General features: G+C 41.2%; 1 protein-coding gene across 10 annotated transcripts in view; it reads right to left on the bottom strand.

Annotated features, from left to right (window-relative positions):
• Positions 1-24,243, bottom strand: part of ATP2C1 (ATPase secretory pathway Ca2+ transporting 1) — a 160,949-nt gene that overhangs the window by 130,244 nt on the left and 6,462 nt on the right. For 5 of the 10 annotated variants that reach the window (XM_004003345.5, XM_012103499.4, XM_060395805.1 and 2 more), the window contains exons 1-2: positions 574-749; positions 121-299 (exon numbers count right to left, since the gene is read on the bottom strand). The exons of 2 other annotated variants lie outside the window; for them this stretch is intronic. In XM_004003345.5, coding sequence (XP_004003394.1) covers positions 121-126 — 6 coding nt within the window. In that variant the 5' untranslated portion in view covers positions 127-299; positions 574-749. Of the gene's footprint in view, positions 1-120; positions 300-573; positions 853-1,028; positions 1,152-24,243 lie in introns of those variants that run through there. 3 more of the 10 variants (XM_042237119.1, XM_042237135.2, XM_042237126.1) reach the window with 3 other exon arrangements.

Here is a 24,243-nt window from a genome sequence, read left to right on the forward strand (position 1 = left end):
CACTTCACAATCGAAGGAAAAAAATAAAATCGGAACCAAAACCGTGGGAAAAGACAACTTAAAAGCCAACCACCACACCCTCAACTCCGCGCTGCAACCCGCCTGGCGGGGGGCCTTTACCTTCATCTTCCATCGAAACTGCACTTGGGTTGATGGCTACAAAGTCTTTAGTGTCAGCCACGGCCACACTGGGAAGAAGGAGAGGAGGAGAACAAGAGAAGCCCCCGGAATCCCAGGCTGTCACCCCCGCTCCCGGCCACGCGGCCCGCGGCTGCGCCCACCACCCCTAGCAGCAGCATCTGCAAGAGAAACCGGAGAAGCAGCGCTGACGGGGGCGGGGAGGGACCACCGCCCACCGCCCCAGGAGCTCCAGGGCCCGCGCCCGCGCCCGCGCCCTGGCCGCCCGCATCCCCCAACTCACGCCGGCCGGGCAGCGCCCCGGAGACGCCCCCAGCCGGATACTATGGACGCCCCCCCGGACCTAGAAGTTTCTGGAAACGGGGGGACAGTGGGTAATCCGGGAGCCCTCCCCCTCAAAGCCCCAGACCCCTCTCTGGGCTGCGGGGTACTCACCCGCAAGCTCGCGGGAGCGGCTTGCCAAGCGGCGGCGCCGTACGGGCGCCTCTCCCGGCGTGAGGGCGGTGACCGGGAGGGCGGGCGGAGCGGGAAGGGGAGCAGGTGAGGAGACCGGTCTCGAGCCGACCCGGGCTCGATGCGGCCGTGCTGGTCCGCTCCCGCCTCCGCCTCCTGGGCTCCGCCCTCCCCGCCGCCCGCCGCCCCGGCGCGCCCCGCACCCCGGGTCCGCCCCGCACCCCCGGGCGCCCGCGGACCGAGCTTTGTCGCACCACTTCCGCCGTGAGGGGCGCGGGCGCAGGCGCACTAGCACTCCCGGGCGGGGACGGCGGAAGTGAGCGGAGGCCAGGTTGCCGGCCCGGAGGGGGCTGCGGCTAGGGGCGCCCGCTCCGATCTCATCTCTCCCGCTCTCACCCCTATCCTACCCCGGAGACGTGCTCGGCCTTTCCACGCACCTGCCGGGCGCAAGTGTGGGAGAGCCACTCGCTCCCCCGCGCCTGCCGCGCCTTCTCAAGAGGCAGCCGCGGGGTCGGTCCGAGCGGGCAGGCGCAGCCATGTTCGTGGCCCACGAGATGTTTGAGCGCCGGGACGATGAGGCAGAGAGCCGCCCCCCCCCCCCCCCCGCCGGGCGGCCGTCACAATCTGGGCGGGCGACGCGCGGACCCGCAGCCTCGCTTGCAGGTCTTTCACGGCTGCTCTCCGCTGACCGTGGGGCAGGTCCCCGCGGCGTCACGTCTCCAAGTTCCATCCCGATGGGGTTCAGCCTCAGCGCACTCGGGCAGCGGAGCCGAGATCTTCGGTTCCAGTGTGCAACTGGAGAGGCTAGAACAGCTAAAGGCCTCGCGCCCCCAGATGGAAGCTAAGGAACCGGCCGTTACCTTCAGCCTCTTTTGGCACTTGAAATTTCCCCTTGCTCAGCACCTAACCTAGACCCCCATCAAGTCAGTTTTGATGGACAGTTGAGTTTAGTAATCCTTGTCAAGTCTGACAAAGCAGAAGTTGAACCTAAATCCTCTCGCCCCCAAATCCACTAGAGGGCAGGTCTATACCTGCTGAGTTCCAGAGCATCCTGCAAAGAACTCAGGAGATGGCAAAAGAAACGTCTTTCCTTGTATACTTGGAGGTGTTTTCTTCATCTACACTTAGGCCTGTTGAAAATTTTGCCCCTTACCGCTCAGGTCCTGTAACATATCCTTATGTGCTCTTACCACATGTTCAGCATCAAAATAAACAAAGGGACAGGGTTACCTATTCTGTTTGGCCCCAGGATAAGTGGAACTAGTCTAGGATCAAAAATCCTGATTGAAGGATAGATTGAAGAAACATCGCGATTTTATTCTGTGAGGTCACTTTAAAATTTCAAAGGTGAAACCATAAAATCACACTATATATATAGCCATCTTTGGCTTGTATGCTTTTTGTTTGTTTAGGGCTGATACGTGTAAGATTATGATCGGTACAACAATGAGAGTTCTATCTCTTGCTCAATGTTTTAATCAGTTTGGAATGATTGTTACCGTGGACCTATATCTAAAGTAGGAAATGCACAGGTATAGGCATTATTTGTTATTAACGTGTGATCTTACAAAATAGAAGGTAATTCTCCATTAAATTGCTTTGATAAGCTGAAAAATTTTTTCGAAGGCAACTTTTCACAGTTATCTGTTGTAAACTGCAATACTCCTGCATTGCTACTGAATTCCTAGTTAATACCTCCTCCATAGATTTATCACTCCATGGTTTATAACTAAAGTAACTTACAATGGAATTTTACTCTTTGGTTGCCTCAGTTGTAAAAGCTATTATCTGTATTGCCAAGACAAAAAACCTGGTTAACACCAGCATTGTCCAGAAAAATTGTTACATACTTCATTCTTAACCCATTGGCAGTTATCTCACGAATTCCGGGGCATGGCAATAAGAAAAACCTGTAAAGGGTAGCTTTCAACCACTAAGCTGATTCTTAAGCTTCATCAACATATCTCTACAGTCAGTCAGTTCAGTCGCTCATGTTCAGTTCATGTCTGACTCTGTGACCCCATGAACCACAGCATGCCAGGCCTCCCTGTCCATCACCAACTCTGAGAGTTTACCCAAACTCATGTCCATTGAGTCGGTGATGCCATCTAACCATCTCATCCTCTGACGTCCCCTTCTCCTGCCTTAAATCTTTCCCAACATCAGGGTCTTTTCAAATGAGTCAGCTCTTCACATCAGGTGGCGAAAATATTGGAGTTTCAGCTTTAACATCAGTCCTTCCCATCCTCTATTCTATGCCTGTACACCACCTCCACCAAGCTGGCCAATATTAGTAACACCAACTTTGACTTCCTGTGTATATGAAAAGTATTTATTTGTTAACGATATTCAAATAGGATCAACGGGGAATGCTTTGGCCACAAGCTTCAGCAATCTCCCTTCTCTCAGCATCTCCTCTGATAAATTAACCTGCATGAAACTTTGATGTAGCAGTCTTCACTTCCTCATCTCTGCAGGAAGGGGACTAAAATGTAGGAACACTGCATTACCTACATTTATGTATGTATATACACACAACATGCATATATATTATGAGACTTTCTAGATCTAGACATAATGTCCACCCTTTCTTTCCCTCAAAAGATCATTGTGATGATCTGATAAAGATGAAGACAGGTTGTGAATTATAAGCTATGAAAGTTTAAGATTATCATACAGAAAAACCAGCTAAAGTATGGACTATAAGGAGCTAAAATAAGATTGATGGCAACAAAAGGTATTATGTTCAAGTTTCCTCTTAATTCTTCTTTAGAAATAAATGCTCTAAAAATCTTTACCCCCATTTTGTTAAAATATTTAACCTATAAAATTAAATATGTCTAATGCAAAAGGTGGTCGTACATGAGCAATAGAGGGGAAATTTGTCAGACATCTCTTCTTTGGGGAGTATTACAAAGAGGGAATGTTGAGGAAGGACAGACATGATGTTCTAATTTTATTTATACTGTACCTTATTACACAAAGCTTGTGAGGTATCCTGTTTTCAGTATCAAATTTGATAGCTGGCATTTTTATAAACCTGGATTATAAAGATATATGTGGCCTTTAGGATTTAAAATTAACTTAGGAAAGGTTATTTTTTTAAATCTCTCCTCAATGTCTTGACTTTTAACTTGTTTAAACTACTTAAAGTTAGTAACTAAGAAATTATACATAACTGCTGGAAGAAAAAGCTGTCATATTTGAAACTGAATCTTTTAAAAGCTTATAAAGACAATACTTTATTTTTGTAAGTTGACCCACTCCAACAGAACAAGAGAAGTATTTTTCTTCTTACAGGATAAAGAACACACTAAAGGACATGCTAAGGGTCACATTTGAGAAAATACAGTCTTATTCCAAGAACTGTCCTATGAAATGAATGTCATAACAACAACCTGCCAGTATTGCTATAGATCTCCTTGGTTCTATGTTTTAGCAGTAGTAGAAGTGTAAAAGCTGGAAGCAAGAATAAAAATCAGATGGGCTCAAAAATGAGCAGTAGAAACAAGGGAATCTAAAGTATATTCTTTTAATTTTTAAAGCAGTTATTCCAAATATGACTCAGGTCCCCTGTTCAAGGATTCTGAGCATGCAGTGATATTTGGGATCTTTGGTACATAGTACTACCAATCTTCTGGGTTGGAGATAAGGGCAGGTCGGGATGCAAGTGAATGAGGAAAGAAAGAGAGGGAGGAAAGGTGAGTGTGACTTCACGTCCAAGAACCAACTCTGCACTTGATTATTTCCATGGAAAATAGCCATAGAATATTCCACATTACCTATACAATGTAAGATCTGAGATTCAAATGTACCCATTTAAAAGCCACTCTGTCCAGTTTTCAGGCTAGCATAATATATTGTTTATATTGTATATCCCAAAATATATTGTTTATAGTAAATATATATTAAAAGACCTATTGAATAAATGGGTAATCTGAAAACTTTTTGTTGTTGTTCAGTCACTCAGTTGTGTTCTACTCTGCAACCCCATGGACTGCAGCACCCCAGGCTTTCCTGTCCTTCACCATCTCCAGGAGCTTGCTCAAATTCATGTCCATTAAGTTGATGATATCATCCAACCATCTCGTTCTCTGTCATCCCTTTCTCCTCCTGCCTTCAATCTTTCCCAGCTTCAGGGTCTTTTCCAGTGAGTCAGTTCTTTGCATCAGGTGGCCAAAGGATTGAAGCTTCAGCTACAGCATTAGTTCTTCCAATGAATATTCAGGGTTGATTTCATTTAGGACTGACTGGTTTGATCTCCTTGCAGTCCAGAGGACTCTCAAGAGTCTTCTCCAAAACCACAGTCCAAAAGCATCAGTTCTTTGGTGCTCAGCCTTTTTTATGGTCCAACTCTCACATCCATACATGACTACTGAAAAAACCATAGCTTTGACCAAATAGACTTTTGTCAGCAAAGTAATGTCTTTGCTCTTCAACATGCTATCTAGCTTTGCCATAGCTTTTCTTCCAAGGAACTAGCGTCTTTTAATTTCATGGCTGCAGTCACCATCTGCAGTGATTTTGGAGCCCCCCAAAATAAAGTCTGTCACTGTTTCCATTGTTTCCAGCTTGTGCTTCATCCAGCCTGGCATTTTGCATGATGTATTCTGCATATAAGTTAAGTAAGCAGGGTGACAATATATAGCCTTGATGTACTGCTTTCCTGATTTGGAACCAGTCCGTTGTTCCACATCCAATTCTAACTGTTGCTTCTTGACCTGCATACAGGTTTCTCAGGAGACAGATAAAGTGGTCTGGTATTCCCATCTGTTTAAGAATTTTCCACACTGTGAACAAAGCTAGTGGAGGTGATGGAATTCCACCTGAGCTATTTCAAATCCTAAAAGATGATGCTGTGAAAGTGTTGCACTCAATATGCCAGCAAATTTGGAACTCAGCAGTGGCCACAAGACTAGAAAAGATCACTTTTCATTCCAATCCTAAAGAAGGGCAATGCCAAAGAATGTTCAAACTAATGCACAATTGCACTCATTTCACAAGCTAGCAAGGTAATGCTCAAAATTCTCCAAGTTAGGCTTCAACAGTATGTGAACCAAGAACTCCCAAATGTTAAAGCTGGATTTAGAAAAGGCAGAGGAACCAGAGATCAAATTGCCAATATCCATTGGATCATAGAAAAACCAAGAGAATTCCAGAAAAGCATCTACTTCTGCTTCACTGACTATGCTAAAGCCTTTGACTGTGCAGATCACAACAAACTGTGAATATCTGGAAAGAGTCATCCTAAAAGAATTTCATTGTTGAGTGAATAAACATAATCCCACTGTTACTTTACTTCTTGTTTTCTATGAACAAACAAAAACATGAGTCTCTGCTTTCCTTTAAAGCAAAAAAAAAAAAAAAAAAAAACATGGATTTTCAAAGGTTTAAAAATGAACTCACATCTCCAAACCACAAAAGTGTTAGCTAGGACAACTTGATCTAAAGGAAAGAGGTACTAATCATTAACATGAGTATTAAGTATTGAGTACTGCCCAGAACAGGTGAAATTTCACACTTGGATTTTGAACTCAGGTAACCATTTGAAATTTAAAAATATCAATGTTGAGGTGGCTTCTTCTGTGCAAGTAGGAAATTTCAGCTGAGCTTGTGCTTTAGATTCTAATGGCATGCATATCAATGCCTGAGAAAGCCAAAAACACTCGAATTCTCAGTACAATCTTCAGTTAATTCCTTAGAGACATCTACTCATCAGTTATTTCCTTAGATCCATGGCATCTACTCTTAATTCTTGGAAAAGACGACTCAGAGATGAGGTGTAAGCCATAGGACTTAGAAAAACCAAGAAACTTAAATTGCTATTGGCCGATACCTCCTACTAACTTTGAAAGCCTTGCTTATGGATTGGACATCATAAGTAGTTGAAATTATTGGACAGATTCCATAGTGTGTCTGCCAGGCCCCTGCTGTGTTAGCAGTAATAGCCTAGGCCTCCCCCCTCCATTTAAAAGCTTCCTCAATTTCACATCAGTAACACCTTCAATCTCTCTTTACTCTGCTGCACACTGGGATCTGAGAAAGCCTTAGGAAAGGTTCTTCAGACCTTCAAAATGATTCATTTTACACATAAAGTTTTCTACCCAACCATTTTCTAGAAGTGAAATACTTTTGCAAAGCTTGCATCTTTACCTGAACTTGTCCCCTGTCTTTCCAGGCCACCCACAGAAATTATTTCCCTCCACTGTGCTTCCCATTGGGAGAACAAATGAGAAAAAGGGCACCAAAATGCCATTATGATAATAAATGAAAGAGAAATCCACAGCCCAGAAATTTCCCAAAGCTTTATGAAGATGCTGAAGGTTAGCCTAGGACAATCAAACAAACAGACCATGTTTCTGTTGAGCATCCTACACAAAATGGAGGACCCTCACCAAAGGGATGGTGCAAGATAGGTGATAGAGGAGGAGAATTACCAACTGGCAGGAAGAAGCTTTAACAATACAAACAAACTTTTAAAGTATAAAAACTTCAGGTTAGAAAATCCATCACTACAAATAAAGACCAGGGACTCTCCTGGTAGTCCAGTGGCTAAGAATCCACCTGCATGGGTTAGAACCTGGACAGGGAATGAAGATCCCACATGCCATGCTGCAACTACTTAGCCCACATACTCTGGAGCCTGGACAATGCAACGAAATATACCACATGGGGCAACCAAGATCCCATGTGCCACAACTAATGCAGTAAAATAAATATTTAAATATTTTAAAAAAAGATCAGATGGAAAATTAGATTAGCAGCACTTACAATATAAACTCAGACAACTTTATTTTTGCTTTTTTCATTATAAAAGACAATGATCATATAGCGTCTTTCAGAAGGTATTTTGAATAATTTAATATTGCCAAATTATCCCCCTTTATTTGGGAGAGTAGGAAAATGTAGATTCTAGAAAGAAAAAGAGCTCTCTACAAGACAGGAACAAGTAAACTGAAGTACAAACTGGTGGCTTGAACCAATCCTACCAGTCCTCAGTTCAAAGAGTTGAGACCCAAACTATTTTCTAAGAAACATGCTTCACAACTACTGGGAATACTGGGCAGTGGTCCACTCTACTAGGTTGGTGCAGAGTAATTGAGGTTTTGCATTGTTGAATTTTGCCATTTGATATTGAAATACATTCTTGAATAAATGTGGTTTTGTTATACATCATTTTAATGCACATTTCTCACTTTATGGTTTTTTTTTCGCTCATTTCCTCATTATTACTTGCTGTTTACTTTATTTGTTTTAGACTAGGGAAAGGATGTTGGACAAAAAGCAAATTTGAGTGATTTTCTTATTCAGATTCAAAATGAGTTGTAAAGCAGCAGAGACAACTCACAACATCAAAGTGCCTTTGGCCCAGGAATTGCTGATGAATATACAGTGCAGTGGTGGTTCAATAACTTCTGCGAAGGAGAAAAAAGCCTTGATGATGAGGAGTGCAGCAGTGGTGGGTGATTGGAAGTTGACAACAACCAACTGAGAGTATCATCAAAAGCTGATCCCCTTACAACTACACAAGAAGCTGCCTAAGAACTCGATGTCAACCATTCCATGGTCATTCAGTATTTGAAGCAAATTGGGAAGGTGAAAAGGCCCCATAAGTGGGTGCCTCACGAGCTGACTGCAAATAAACAAAAATCGTCTAAACAACAACAATGGACCATTTCTCAATCAGCTCTTGATGTGCGAGGAAAAGTGGATTTTATACAGCAACTGGTTATGAATAGCTCCGTGGTTGGACCAAGAAGAAACTTCAAACCACTTCCCAGAGCCAAACATGCACCCAAAAAGGGCATGGTCACTCTTTGTTGGTCTGCTGCCCGTCTGACCCACTACAGCTTTCTAAATCCTGGTAAAACCATTATATCTGAGAGGTATGCTCAGCAAATTGATGGAAAGTGAAAGTGAAAGTGTTAGTCACTCAGTCATGTCCAACTCTGTGTGACCCCATGGACCAAAGCCCACCAGGCTCCTCTATCCATGGGGATTCTCCAAGAAAGGCTACTACAGGGGGTGGGCATTCCCTTTTCCGGGGATCTTCCTGACCCCGGGATCGAAACTGAGCCTCCTGTCTTGCAGGCAGATTCTTTACCATCTGAGCCACCAGGGAAGCCCAGCAACTTGATGAGATGTCCTGAAAACTGCAACCCCTGCAAATGGCATTGCTCAGCAGAAAGTGCCCAATTCTCCACGACAAAGCCTGACCGCATACGGCACAGCCAGCCTTCAAAAGTTGAAGGAATTGGAGTATGAAGTTTGGCCTAATCTGCCATATTCACCAGAACTCTTGCAAACTGACTACCGCTTCTTCAAGCATCTTGACAACTTCTTGCAGCGGAGATTCTTCCAGAACCATCAGGAGGCAGAAAATGCTTTCCAAGCATTTGTCAAATTCCAAAGCACAGTTTTTATGCTCTGGGAATAAACAAACTTATGTTGTCTGGCAGAAATTTGTGAACTGTAATTATTCCTATCTTGATTAATAAAGATGCATTTGAGACTTGTTTAAATTATTTAAAATTCACAGTCTGAAACTTCAATTACATTTGCACCAACCTAACAAAATATTTAACAGTGAGCTGACAAACTAGAAATGGCATCAGGCACCATGAGGAGAGTAAAAAGAGCTTTGTTCTACTCCAAATGATAAAGTACATCTTGTAATGAGTGTTACAGTGATCCTCAAACATCCACCTACCAGCAGTTTCAGCATCACTTGTAGAGTTATAAGAAATGCAGATTTTTAGATCCTACCCAGACCTACTAGTAATGCTCAAAATTCTCCAAGCCAGGCTTCAACAATACGTGAACCGTGAAATTCCAGACATTCAAGCCAGATTTAGTAAAGGCAGAGGAACCAGAGATCAAATTGCCAACATACACTGGATCATTGAAAACTCGAGAGAGTTCCAGAAAAACATCTACTTCTGCTTTATTGACTATGCCAAAGCCTTTGACTGTGTGGATCACAACAAACTGTGAAAAATTCTTCAAGAGATGGGCATACCAGACCACCTGACCTGCCTCCTGAGAAATCTGTATGCAGCTCAAGAAGTAACGGTTAAAACTGGGCATGGAACAACAGATTGGTTCCGAATCAGGAAAGGAGTACATCAAGGGTGTATATTGTCACCCTGCTTATTTAACTTATATGCAGAGGACATCATGAGAAATGCTAGATTGGATGAAGCACAAGCTGGAATCAAGATTACTGGGAGAAATACCAATAACCTCAGATATGCAGATGACACCACCCTTATGGCAGAAAGTGAAGAAGAACTCAAAAGCCTCTTGATGAAAGTGAAAGAGGAGAGTGAAAAAGTTGGCTTAAAGCTCAACATTCAGAAAACGAAGATCATGGCATATGGTCCCATCACTTCATGGCAAATAGATGGGGGAACAGTGGAAACAGCAACAGACTTTATATTTTTGGGCTCCCAAATCACTGCAGATGGTGACTTCAGCCATGAAATTAAAAGACACTTGCTCCTTGAAGAAAAGTTCTGACCAACATAGATAGCATATTAAAAAGCAGAGACATTACTTTGCCAACAAATGTCCATCTAGTCAAAGTGTAGGTTTTTCCAGTAGTCATGTATGGATGTGAGAGTTGGACTGAAAAGAAAGCTGAACACCAAAGAATTGATGCTTTTGAACTATGGTGTTGAAGAAGACTCTTGAGAGTCCCTGGGACCACAAGGAGATCCAACCAGTCCATCCTAAAGGAAATCAGTCCTGAATATTCATTGGAAGGACTGATGCTGAAGCTGAAACTCCAATCCTTTGGCCACCTGATGCTAAGAACTGACTCATTTGAAAAGACCCTGATGCTGGGAAAGATTGAAGGCAGGAGAAAAAGGGGAGGACAGAGGATGAGATGGTTGGATGGCATCACTGACTCATGTCCATTGAGCCACTGAGTCCATTGAGTAAACTGTGAGAGTTGGTGATGGACAGGGAGGCCTGATGTGTTACAGTCCATGGGGTCGCAAAGAGTCGGACACGACTAAGCAACTGAACTGAGACCTACTGGATCAGAAATTCTGGGTATTGGGCTCAGCAATAAATGACTTAACAAGCCTTCCTGTTTTCCCCATGATTCTGAATGCTTGGAAGTACTATAGCCTTCTTATTACCATTCTTCTTCATGGAAAAGCCAATACCAAGGAAGTCAAGGCCTTTAATGCATAATCAAGCTATCAATCAGCCAACCCTGGAGCCTGTCCTACCACAAGACTTCCATTACTACAAGATAATAAACCTTTTCAGCTACTTTCAGCTAGAAACATCCTACTTGATAGAATCTTAAATGAGAAAAAATAGTTTACCTCATATACATAAGTTAAAAGATAGTCGTTGATGCCTGTGCAAGTTAAGTCACTTCAGTACCATCCGACTCTTTGCGATCCTATGGACTATAGCCCCCAGGCTCCTCTGTCCATGGGATCCTCTAAGCAAGAATACTGGAGTGGTGGCCATGCCCTCCTCCAGAGGATCTTCCCAAACCAGGGATCAAACCCATGTCTCTTACATCTCCTGCTTTGGCAGATAGATTCTTTACCATTAGCGCCACCTGGGAAGCTAAATGAGAAAACATATTTTACTTTAAATAAGTAGGTAAAAGTTAGTTGATTGAGGCTTAGGCTGCTCATATGCTGCTGCTGCTGCTGCTAAGTCACTTCAGTCGTGTCCGACTCTGTGCAACCCCGTAGACAGCAGCCCACCAGGCTCCCCCATCCCTGGGATTCTCCAGGCAAAAATACTGGAGTGGGTTGCCATTTCCTTCTCTAATGCATGAAAGTGAAAAGTGAAAGTGAAGTCGCCCAGTGGTGTCCGACTCTTCGTGACCCCATGGACTGCAGCCTACCAGGCTCCTCCATCCATGGGATTTTCCAGGCAAGAGTACTGGAGTGGGGTGCCATTGCCTTTTCCGAGACTTCTCCTATACAAATTTTTAAAAATTCAATATCATATGACATATTTAAATGATAAAATGTTAAATAAATTACTTAAAATGCTAAAGGCAGTGTTAATTAATAGGAAGTTACAGAATAAGATGTAAGTAAAAACCACTAAACAAGAGTGACATCTGTTTTTTTAACAGATTTCCATACTAGTGTAGAAAGTTTTAAAATAGCTGTTGATTGCAGAAACTGCTTTGGGAAGTTTTTCTTATTACTGGTTAGGAGTATTTTAAAATTATGCAGCTACGCATTATATTTGGAAACATTATATCTTAGAATTTTTATTTTTTAATGTAGTTGTGTTTCCTAACATAGACTTTTTCTTGTTTAATTCTTCAACGAATAACTACCAAGTGAAAGATTCTACTAGGAAATTGTTAAAAATTAAGTTTACACCTTCTTAAAGTATGACAGTCATTTTTTTTCACACACTTGAAAAAAAATCTTGAAAAAAGATATTTATTACTTTAAAGTTTGGACACCATCTTTTTTCCATTTTATGACTCAAAGTATAAAATTAAAAGTTAAAAAGATGTGACATTTAAAAAAATCTATTTATATTCTTCTCTAGTTTAAAAAGCCCTCTTCCAACAACACAAGAGAAGACTCTACACATGGACATCACCAGATGGTCTATACTGAAATCAGATTGATTATATTCTTTGCAGCCAAAGATGGAGAAGCTCTATGCAATCAGCAAAAACAAGACCAGGAGCTGACTGTGGCTCAGATCCCGAACTCCTTGTTGCAAGATTCAGACTTAATGTTAAAAACATAGGGAAAACCACTAGACCATTCAGGTATGACCTAAATCAAATCCTTTATGATTATAAAGTGGAAGTGACAAACAGATTCACAGGATTCAATCTGATGGACAGAATGCTTGAAGAACTATGGACGGAGCGTTGTGACATGGTAGAGGAGGAAGGGATCAAGACCATACCCAAGAAAAAGAAATGCAAAAGGCAAAATGGTTGTCTGAGGAGGCCTTACGAATAGCTGAGAAAAGAAGAGAAGCAACAGGCAAAGGAGAAATGGAAAGATATGCCCATTTGAATGCAGAGTTCCAAAGAATAACAAGGAGACATAAGAAAGCCTTCCTCAATGGTCAATGCAAAGAAATACAGGAAAACAATAGAATGGGAAAGACTAGAGATCTCTTCCAGAAATTTAGAGATACCAAGGGAACATTTCATGCGAAGATGGAAACAATAAAGAACAGAAATGGTATGCACCTAACAGAACCAGAACATATTAAGAACAAGTGGCAAGAATACACAGAAGAACTATACAAAAAAGTTCTTCATGTCCCAGATAACCACGAGGGGGTGATCCTTCACCTAGAGACAGACGTCCTGGAATGCAAAGTCAAGTGGGCCTTAAGAAGCATCACTGTGAACAAAGATAGTGGAAGTAATGTAATTCCAGTTGAGCTATTTCAAACCCTGAAAGTTGATGCTGTGAAAGTGCTGCACTCAATATGCCAGCAAATTTAGAAAACTCAGCAGTGGATCCAGGACTGGAAAAGGTCAGTTTTCATTCCAATCCCAAAGAAAGGCAATGCCAAAGAACATTCAAAGTACCACACAATTGCACTCATTTCACATGCTAGCAAAGTAATGCTAAACATTCTATAAGTCAGGCTTTAACAATACGTGAATCATGAACTTCCAGATGTTCAAACTGGATTTAGAAAAGCAGAGGAACCAGAGATCAAATTGCCAACATCTATTGGATCATCAAAAAAGTACGAGAGTTCCAGGAAAACATCTATTTCTGCTTTATTGACTAGGCCAAAGCCTTTGACTGTGTGGATCACAACAAACTGTGGAAAATTCTCAAAGAGGTGGGAATACCAGACCACCTGACCTGCCTCCTGAGAAATCTGGATGCAGGTCAGGAAGCAACAGTTAGAACTGGACATGGAACAACAGACTGGTTCCAAATCGGGAAAGGAATACGTCAAGGCTGTATATTGTCACCCTACTTATTTAACTTCTATGCAGAGTACATCATGAGAAACGCTGGGCTGGATGAAGCACAAGCTGGAATTAAGATTGCTGGGAGAAATACCAATAACCTCAGATATGCAGATGATACCACCCTTACGGCAGAAAGTGAAGAAGAACTATAGAGCCTCTTGATGAAAGTGAAAGAGGAGAGTGAAAAAGTTTGCTTAAAACTCAACATTCAGAAAACTAAGCTCATGGAATCTGGTCCCATCACTTCATGGCCAATCGATGGGGGAAATAATGGAAATGGTGAGAGACTTTATTTTGGGGGGCTCCCAAATCACTGCAGATGGTGACTTCAGCCATAAAATTAAAAGGAGCTTGCTCCTTGGAAGAAAAGCTATGACCAACATTAACAACATATTAAAAAGCAGAGACATTATTTTGCCACAAAGGTCCATCTAGTCAAAGCGATGGTTTTTCCAGTAGTCATGTATGGATGTGAGAGTTGGACTATAAAGAAAGCTGAGTGCCAAGGAACTGATGCTTTTGAACTGTGGTGTTGAAGACTCTTGAGAGTCCCTTGGACCACAAGGAGATCCAACCAGTCCATTCTAAAGGAAATCAGTTCTGAATATTCATTGGAAGGACTGATGCTGAAGCTAAAACTCCAATCCTTTGGCCACCTGGTGCTAAGAACTGACTCATTTGAAAAGACCTGGATACTGGGAAAGATTGAAGGCGTGAGAAGAAGGGGAGGAGAGAGGATGAGATGGTTGGATGGCATAACCGACTCAATAGACCTGGGTTTGATTAAACTCTGGGAGTTGGTGGTGAACAGGGAAGCCTGGTGTGCTACAGTCCATGGGGTTGCAAAGAGTCAGATACATCTGAGCAACTGAACTGAACTGAACTGAACTAATTTACATGATTAAACTGCTCATTTGAATCCTGGAAAAATGCTGCCAAGGTAAAGATGCCAACATTGCACATTTGATTAGAGAATTTAAATTACTTTTAAGAAAATTAGAATCAATTTTCACTGAACAGCCATCAAAACTACACATCTGTTTAGTGTTTTTCAGTCGACATAACGTTTCATGTACATTATTAAATTTAATCCTCACAACCCTACGATATTAGCAGACTAGCTCTATTGTTTTTTATAGCTGACAAGTCTGAGACTCATAGGTGAAGTTTCTTGTATAAAGAATTTCTCACTATTTAATGTCAAAGCCAGGAGCCAAATATCCACCTTGGCTTCAATTTCCTTAAAAATTCCACAGTGACCATTAGAAATACAGAAGAAGGTATCCTCTCTATTGAATTATCTTTTATAGTTTATCATTTTGTTTCATTAAATTATCGGCATCTTTCAAGCCCATTAATCCTGAGCCTAGAATATCTCACCAGGGACTTCCCTGGTGGCTCAGTCAGTAAAGAATCTGCCTGCAATGCAGGAGACTCAGATTCGACCCCTAGGTTGGGAAGATCCCCTGGAGAAGGGCATGGCAACCCACTCCACTATTCCTGCTGGAGAATTCCCATGAACAGAGGACCCTGGCAGAGCAAAGTCCATGGGGCTGCAAAGAGTCAGACATGACTGAGTGGCTAACAGTTTCACTTTCATAGCTCATTTGATGACATTCAAGAATGCATTAATTAATACGGACTTGATTCTAGAACATTCTTGGTCATTGTCTACATTTATTCATTTGTTCTTATTTAACCTTCAGACACCATCAACGGGAAAATCATGCTCCAAGTAGAAGATGTTTTAGAATTCCTTGGATTTTCTTCTCAGAGTTGAAAATTACTATTAAAATGAGACTATTATCATAATAATCACAAACAGGCATTTTAGAGAGATTATTCAATAAGTAATTGAGACATGTTCATTAACATGCTGTATTGGAAAATCAACAGAATACATTTTAAGCATGTGTTCTAAGGATCTAAACAAGAGGCACTAAATAGTATTAGGAATACTAATTTCATCTTTCCAACTTATAAAATGTTCCTTTGTCCTTAGTATTTATAATTATATTTACATATTTACCAGAGTAGAGGTAACGAAAAAACTGAGAGATATATTTTTAAATGCTAAGACCTCATAATGGCTTTAGATAGCATGAAGGGCATAACAACTATTATACCTTTTCTATATTCTGCAGTTTAAACCAACAATTAAAGGTGTCAGTTGCTGTATCAGTTCAGTCAGTAAACAGCTACAAAAGAGCTACAGATAAAATGTATTTTCAATTATTTTCTTAAAAGAATAAGACAAAGATACTGTTTAACTATTTCTTCCATTAAAGTATTGTATCATACTAGTAGGACTTGTAGGTCTTCATAGAACCGTTCAACTTCAGCTTCTTCAGTGTTACTGGTTGGAGCACAGACTTGGATTACTGTGATACTGAATGGTTTGCCTTGGAGACGAATAGAGATCATTCTGTCATTTTTGAGATTGCGTCCAAGTACTGCATTTCAGGCTCTTTTGTTGACCATGATGGTTACTCCATTCCTTCCGAGAGATTCCTGCCCACAGTAGTAGATACATCTGAGTAGTCATCTGAGTTAAATTCACCCATTCCAGTCCATTTTAGTTCGCTGATTCCTAGAATGTCGACGTTCACTCTTGCCATCTCTTGTTTGACCTCTTTGAATTTGCAAAGTTCCTATGCAATATTGCTCTTCACAGCATTGGACCTTGCTTCTATCACCAGTCACATCCACAGCTGGGTACTGTTTTTGCTTTGGCTCCATCCCTTCATTCTTTCTGGAGTAATTTCTCCACTGATCTCCAGTAGCATATTGGGCACCTACTGACCTGGGGAGTTCCTTTTCAGTATTCTATCATTTTGCCTTTTCATACTGTTCATGGGGTTCTCAAGGCAAGAATACTGAAGTGGTTTGCCATTCCCTTCTCCAGTGAACCACATTCTGTCAGACCTCTCCACCATGATCCGCCCATCTTGGGTTGCCCCGTGGGCATGGCTTAGTTTCACTGAGTTACACAAGGCTGTGGTCCTAGTGTCCTTTTCATTATAGGGGACTGGAATGCAAAAGTAGGAAGTCAAGAAACACCTGGAGTAACAGGCAAATTTGGCCTTGGAATGTGGAATGAAGCAGAGCACAGACTAATAGAGTTTTGCCAAGAAAATGCACTGGTCATAGCAAACACCCTCTTCCAACAACACAAGAGAAGACTCTACACATGGACATCACCAGATGGTCAACACCAAAATCAGACTGATTATATGCTTTGCAGCCAAAGATGGAGAAGCTCTATACAGTCAACAAAAACAAGACCAAGAGCTGACTGTGGCTCAGATCATGAACTCCTTATTACCAAATTCAGACTGAAATTGAAGAATGTAGGGAAAACTGCTAGACTATTCAGGTATGACCTCAATCAAATCCCTTATGATTATACAGTGGAAGTGAGAAATAGATTTAAGGGCCTAGATCTGATAGGTAGAGTGCCTGATGAACTCTGGAATGAGGTTCGTGACATTGTACAGGAGACAGGGATCAAGACCATCCCCATGGAACAGAAATGCAAAAAAGCAAAATGGCTATCTGGGGAGGCCTTACAAATAGCTGTGAAAAGAAGAGAGGCAAAAAGCAAAGGAGAAAAGGAAAGATATAAGCATCTGAATGCAGAGTTCCAAAGAACAGCAAGAAGAGATAAGAAAGCCTTCTTCAGTGATCAATGCAAAAAAATCGAGGAAAACAACAGAATGGGAAAGACTAGAGATCTCTTCAAGAAAATTAGAGATATCAAGGGAACATTTCATGCAAAGATAGGCTCGATAAAGGACAGAAATGATCTGGACCTAACAGAAGCAGAAGATATTAAGAAGAGGTGGCAAGAATACACAGAAGAACTGTACAAAAAAGATCTTCACGACCCAGATAATCACGATGGTGTGATCACTAATCTAGAGCCAGACAGCCTGGAATGTGAAGTCAAGTGGGCCTTAGAAAGCATCACTACGAACAAACCTAGTGGAGGTGATGGAATTCCAGTGGAGCTATTTCAAATCCTGAAAGATGATGCTGTGAAAGTGCTGCACTCAATATGCCAGCAAATTTGGAAAACTCAGCAGTGGATACAGGACTGGAAAAGGTCAGTTTTCATTCCAATCCCAAAGAAAGGCAATGCAAAAGAATGCTCAAACTACTGCACAATTGCACTCATCTCACATGCTAGTAAAGTAATGCTCAAAATTCTCCAAGCCAGACTTCAGCAATACGTGAACTGTGAACTTCCAGATGTTCAAGCTGGTTTTAGAAAAGGCAGAGGAACCAGAGATCAAATTGCCAACATCCTCTGGATCATCAAAAAAGCAAGAGAGTTCCAGAAAAACATCTATTTCTGCTTTATTGACTATGCCAAAGTCTTTGACTGTGTGGATCGCAATAAACTGTGGAAAATTCTGAAAGAGATGGGAATACCAGACCACCTAACCTGCCTCTTGAGAAATCTGTATGCAGGTCAGGAAGCAACAATTTGAACTGGACATGGAACAACAGACTGGTTCCAAATAGGAAAAGGAGTACATCAAGGCTGTATATTGTCACCCTGCTCATTTAACTTATATGCAGGGTACATCATGAGAAATACTGGGCTAGAGGAAGCACAAGCTGGAATCAAGATTGCTGGAAGAAACATCAATAACCTCAGATATGCAGATGATACCACCCTTATGGCAGAAAGTGAAGAGGAACTAAAGAGCCTCTTGATGAAAGTGAAAGTGGAGAGTGAAAAAGTTGGCTTAAAGCTCAACATTCAGAAAACGAAGATCATGGCATCTGGTCCCATCACTTCATGGGAAATAGATGGGAAACAGTGGAAACAGTGTCAGACTTTATTTTTCTGGGCTCCAAAATCACTGCAGATGGTGACTGCAGCCATGAAATCAAAAGATGCTTACTCCTTGGAAGAAAAGTTATGACCAACCTAGATAGCATATTGAAAAGCAGAGACATTACTTTGCCCAGTAAGGTCCGTCTAGGCAAGGCTATGGTTTTCCTGTGGTCATGTATGGATGTGAGAGTTGGACTGTGAAGAAGGCTGAGCGCCAAAAAATTGATGCTTTTGAACTGTGGTGTTGGAGAAGACTCTTGAGAGTCCCTTGGACTGCAAGGAGATCCAACCAGTCCATTCTGAAGGAGATCAGCCCTGGGATTTCTTTGGCGGGAATGATGCTAAAGCTGAAACTCCAGTACTTTGGCCACCTCATGCGAAGAGTTGACTCATTGGAAAAGACTCTGATGCTGGGGAGGGATTGGGGGCAGGAGGAGAAGGGGACGACAGAGGATGAGAGGGCTGGATGGCATCACTGACTCGATGGACGTGAGTCTGAGTGAACTCCAGGAGATGGTGATGGACAGGGAGGCCTGGCGTGCTGAGATTCATGGGGTCGCAAAGAGTTGGACACGACTGAGCGACTGAACTGAACTAGTAGGGCTGGGACAACTGTAGCTGGAGATGTTCAACAGGAACCTGTGAAGCTGTAAGTCATCATCACTATCCCCCTGGCTTTAGCAATGACTCTCTATCTTCTAAAAGGCACGTGTGTTGTTCTTGAAAAAGTAGAACAACCCCTGTCAACCTTGATTTTGGAAATACATGTCATCAAAAGATCTGTATCAGCAGTTCTCAAACTATGGTCCTTGTCACCTTAGAACTTCTCAGAAATGCAGATTTGGGGCTCTGCCTCAGACCTGCTGAATTAGCAACAGTGCGGGTAGGGCCCTGCAGTCTGTATTATGGTATTTTAGGTTTAAGCACTGATATACAAGAAATATAAAACTTCTGTGTAAAAAAGTCCTCAATTCCAAAGAACAGCTGAGAATGTATATCTGAATTTTAAGCCTCCTCCAGCACTCTTTTTTTTTTTTGGCCGTGTGGCATGCAGGACCTTAGTACCCCAACCAGGGATCAGAACTGAGCTCCCCTCAGTGGAAGTTCAGAATCTTAACCACTAGACCACCAGGGAAATCCGTAAACCTCTTCCAGCAATCTTAAATCATATACAGCTTTGAACTTTGATGAGTTATCTGTTGGCCTAAGACCAGTTATTTTAAAAGACTAAGGGAAAGGGCACTAAGACCATGAAGAGATGATTCTTCTCCCCTCTTAAGTAATGCTGAGCACCGCATCTGTATAGCGATAGAACTTTCATATGGAAGAGAACTGAAGCACAGCGCAGTGGCAGGGGAGCTATGGTTGTGTTCTCAGCTATGAATTCAACCTTTGTTCTCCTATTTCAGGTTTGAAGACCTCTGGAACAATGCTTCTTTGACCAGGTGTATCAGGTTTTAGCACCACCAGTTATAAAGTGGGGGAAGTTTCATAAATAAAAAATGCTGTTACTCTTGAAATGGTGTGTTCGTAGAGAAATAGTTTCATCCCTCAAAAACAAAACAACAGCAACAAAAACCTATGTAGCATTTCAGAGGTTATAAAAAAAATTTTCAGTACATTATACAGAAATTATATGGTGGATCCAGAGCAAAACTGTAATTTTTCAGCTTTGGTGAAATAGGATTTTACACTAATCAACCACTTTAAACAATTTGATTATAAACTATGTATTCATTATATAAGACCAAAATACTTCAATAATACAATCTATTAATAATATTGTTCACAATAGATTACCAAAATCATTCTGGTAAAGACAAAGATTATATTAGCGGTAAAAAAAAAAAATGATAATAAACTTATTTTAAGGTGTACTTATAGGCCATACTCTAGTTTAGTGATAAATATTATAATAAACTTAATGGTACAGGACACAGTTATAAGAACAGTTACTCATTTAGAACAAAAGAAAAGAAGCAAGATGAGTCAACAGTTTCCACTAAAAGGAAAACATACCCAAGAAAGCTAGGTGTTCAAATACATTACCAGTGAGAACAATTCAGTAAAGAGACCCAACATAAAGGTGATTTTATCCAGACACAAATTAGAGTAACTATGTTATAACTGCATATAACAGTGAGTTTACGAAAGCTTGATGACATCTCAGTGAAATCTTAAAGACTTTCTTTAGTGTTCCTATAATTTTTCTACTGCATCATCTTTAACAGCAATAACATGTTCTTTCTCTATGTGTATTAACTGGCCTGCTTGGAAGGATAGCAAATGGTGTATTTAATATTAATTAGACCAAAATGGGAGTTTTGAGATCTATTGCAAAACATACAACCCCATTACAAATAATGTCTTTTGCAAATATAAATGTGGGTGGGGGTGAGGAAATCTTTGAGTTTGAGTAGCTCCAGAACGTCTTCATCTCCATGGTACTATTTACTATAGTACAAAATACACTGAAAGAATATCCTTTGCCTCATTCAATGATTTGGGGAGCTCAGGCTGTTCAGAACAGGACCTCATTCATTACTTTGGAAGCCTATACCCTATGGAAGCATATACCCTATGGCATATACTTGCATATTGTAGTAAAACACTATTTTGTTTCTTTTGCCTGTTTGTTATACCATCCTTCCAGAGCTGGATTTTCTTGGAAACCAAGAAAAAAATTAAGTTTGAGGGCCCCTCACTTGCAGATGTACCTTTTAAGGTCCTAGAAGACTGCTAGGTCTCATGGTTTGGTAAAATTTACAAAAGATATTTTAACTGCAAATGACTTATAGACCACTCTTTTTGCTGACTTTTCTCCCTTCACATGTCTCCTGTCATAGCACTGGTGCAGCCAAGGGCAAAATTCTGAATCTGGCTTAAAGGAAGTTGAGATGAGAAGACATTTAGATTATATTTGGATTTAGCGACATATAAATGTGCAGTCATGTCTGTGTATGGTTAAGTCATTGGTAGCTGTCCTGGTAGGACATCTAGGAATATTCTCACTACCTATAATCCTAAATCGCAAGACCTGAAATCTTTACATAAGTGTGTCCAGTGGTGCCCAGCACCTGAAGTGTATGGGTGGTAAAGGAGAAACAGAGCCAGAAACTAGTCAACTTTTCTAGATTCTAATAAAAACCAAATATAAATTAACCGTGTTAGGAATATCTGAATTATATTTTAATGATCTCTTTAGAAAATATTAGAAAATCATTTTCACACAAAGTGGTGATCAAAAACTCTGTAGTCTAAAAATGTAGGAACAAAACACCTTAGGATGTATCCATGATTTAGCAAAGATGCATAATTTTTTTTAGATTTTGTGATGTTTCTTATATTTGTCACCCAAATCAGTAATTCATTGAGGTTTCTTATTCCATTCTAAGTCTTCACTTTATATCCAATTTAATACTATAATTTTGTATTCTTTTTCTTAAAAGAAGTTTCCCCAAATTGACTAACCTTCAAACCTTTCAAAAACATAGATCTCTACCTAAAGGGATTTAATGTGTCTTTCCTACACAGTAGTTATGATGGTTTTATTTTTTAACTCCTTTATTCTCAATTAATGAGAGAAAACACCAGGAGAAAAAGGACGAAAAGAAAGGAAGAGGCAAGGGAAAGAAGGGAAGAAAGGGCCCTTACTGATGGAGGTATCTCAGTATGAGGCAGTGAACCAGACTGTGGAGTCAAACAGGCAAACCTAGAGCTGAAATCTTACTGCAATCATGTGTAAGCTATGTGCCAAGCTATATGCTAACCCGAACCTCACCTCCTGAAACCTCAGTTTTCTCACTCATAAAGTGGGGATAATACCACCAATTTTATAAGGTTATTATGAAGATTAAATGACAACATATATAAAGTATATTGCTAAGTGCCTGGCACATAAGACATTTAGTAGAAATTTTTAATTTCTTTTTTTTAACTTTTAGGCTGTACCACAGGGAAAGCTGGATCTTAGTTCCCTGACCAGGCATGGAACCTGGACCCCCTGCAGTTGGAACCTGGAATCTTAGCCACTGGACCACCAGGGACATCCCTAAATTCCTTATTCTTGAATGAATAATCCAAGTTGTATTTCTTGAAATAATCTTACTAATACGCTACCTTTAGGATGCACAGGAAAGAGATAATTTCAGCTTTTTTCCTGCTCTCTTCACAGCACACTATGAGCAGTACAACATATGTGGGAAGCTCATTTCTTTTTCTGCTAAGGCATGAAACTATTTGTACAAGGTGAGAAAATATGTCATCTTCCATTCTGAACAAAAGTTAGCAAATAAAATGTTACAAACTGTCTGAGAAGTGGGATAGGATAGCAAATTTAGGAATCTGCATTAAAAAAAAGCTACATTGCAGTTTAAAAAAAAGGGTTTCATATTTGAGTTAATGTGATTTTTTTCAAAAGCAAAGGATTTGGTGTTTATCCATTTCATCCTATGGTTCAAAGACATCTGAGCACAGTAGATTAGGAAAGTTTAGAAGCAGATAACAAGATTAGAAGTAGCTCAGAAGTTAACTCAGGGTCCAGGTGTCTCCCAGGTGTGTCTAAAACTCCACAGCTATGGCAATATGGACAAGAAGAGAGAAACACTTTCCAAAGAGACCATAATAAGCAACTGATTGTCAGCACTAAATGCAGAAAAAAAGGAAGGTAAAAGAGGCTTGATATCAAGCGGGGAAAGTGGTTAAAATGTACTGCTAAGTCACTTCAGTCATGTCCGACTCTGTGCGACCCCATAGACGGCAGCCTACCAGGCTCCCCCGTCCCTGGGATTTTCCAGGCAAGAACACTGGAGTGGGTTGCCATTTCCTTCTCCAATGCGTGAAAGTGAAAAGTGAAAGTAGAGTCGCTCAGTCGTGTCCGACTCTTCGCGACCCCATGGACTGCAGCCTACCAGGCTTCTCTGCCCATGGGATTTTCCAGGCAAGAGTACTGGAGTGGGGTGCCATTGCCTTCTCCGTTAAAATGTCACACAATAACCTAAAATTTTTCCATGTACCCATTCATCGATGACTGCAGAAGTATACTTAGTTATTTATCTTTATACTGAAGAGGTTATAAAACCTGTAAAACTATGGGTGCAGGTAGTTCAGTGGTGGATCAGGCTCAGAAAAGCTAGTCATTGGTGCCTAAGCTTTTCCCCTGAGGTGTTTTCTGGATGTAGCTATATTTCCCTTCCTTAATGGAGGATTACACGCCACATGAATCTCCAAAGATGTTGGATTCTGTTTTCTTCGGCTTTTGATTCCAGAGTGGCATGCTCAGACTGTGGAGTATTTACCACTGAGTCAAACAAATGAACTCTAGCTTGTGTATCTGCATCGTCTTTGTTCCTTGTTGTTCAGTTGCTCAGTTGTGTCCAACCCTTTGCAGCCCAATGGATTGCAGCATATCAGGCTTCCCTGTCCTCCACTATCTCCTGGAGTCTGCCCAAACTCACGTCCATTGAGTCAGTGATGCCATCCAACCGTATCATCCTCTGTCATCCCCTTCTCCTCCTGCCTTTTGTCTTTCCCAGCATCAGGATCTTTTCCAATGAGCCAGCTCTTCATATCAGGTGGCCAAAGTATTGGAGCTTCAGCTTCAGCATCAGTCCTTCCGAAGAATACTCAGGGTTGATTTCCTTTAGGATTGACTGGTTTGAGCTCTTTGCTGTCCAAAGGACTCTCAAGAGTCTTCTCCAAAACCATAGTCTGAAACCATCAGTTCTTCGGTACTCAACCTTCTTTATGAACCAACTCTCACATCCATACATGACTACTGGAAAAACCATAGCTTGGACAATTTGGACCTTTGTTGGCAAAGGTCTCTGCTTTTTAATATGCTATCTAG

Source organism: Ovis aries, chromosome 1 (genome assembly GCF_016772045.2).
Source record: "Ovis aries strain OAR_USU_Benz2616 breed Rambouillet chromosome 1, ARS-UI_Ramb_v3.0, whole genome shotgun sequence".
NCBI lineage: Eukaryota > Metazoa > Chordata > Mammalia > Artiodactyla > Bovidae > Ovis > Ovis aries.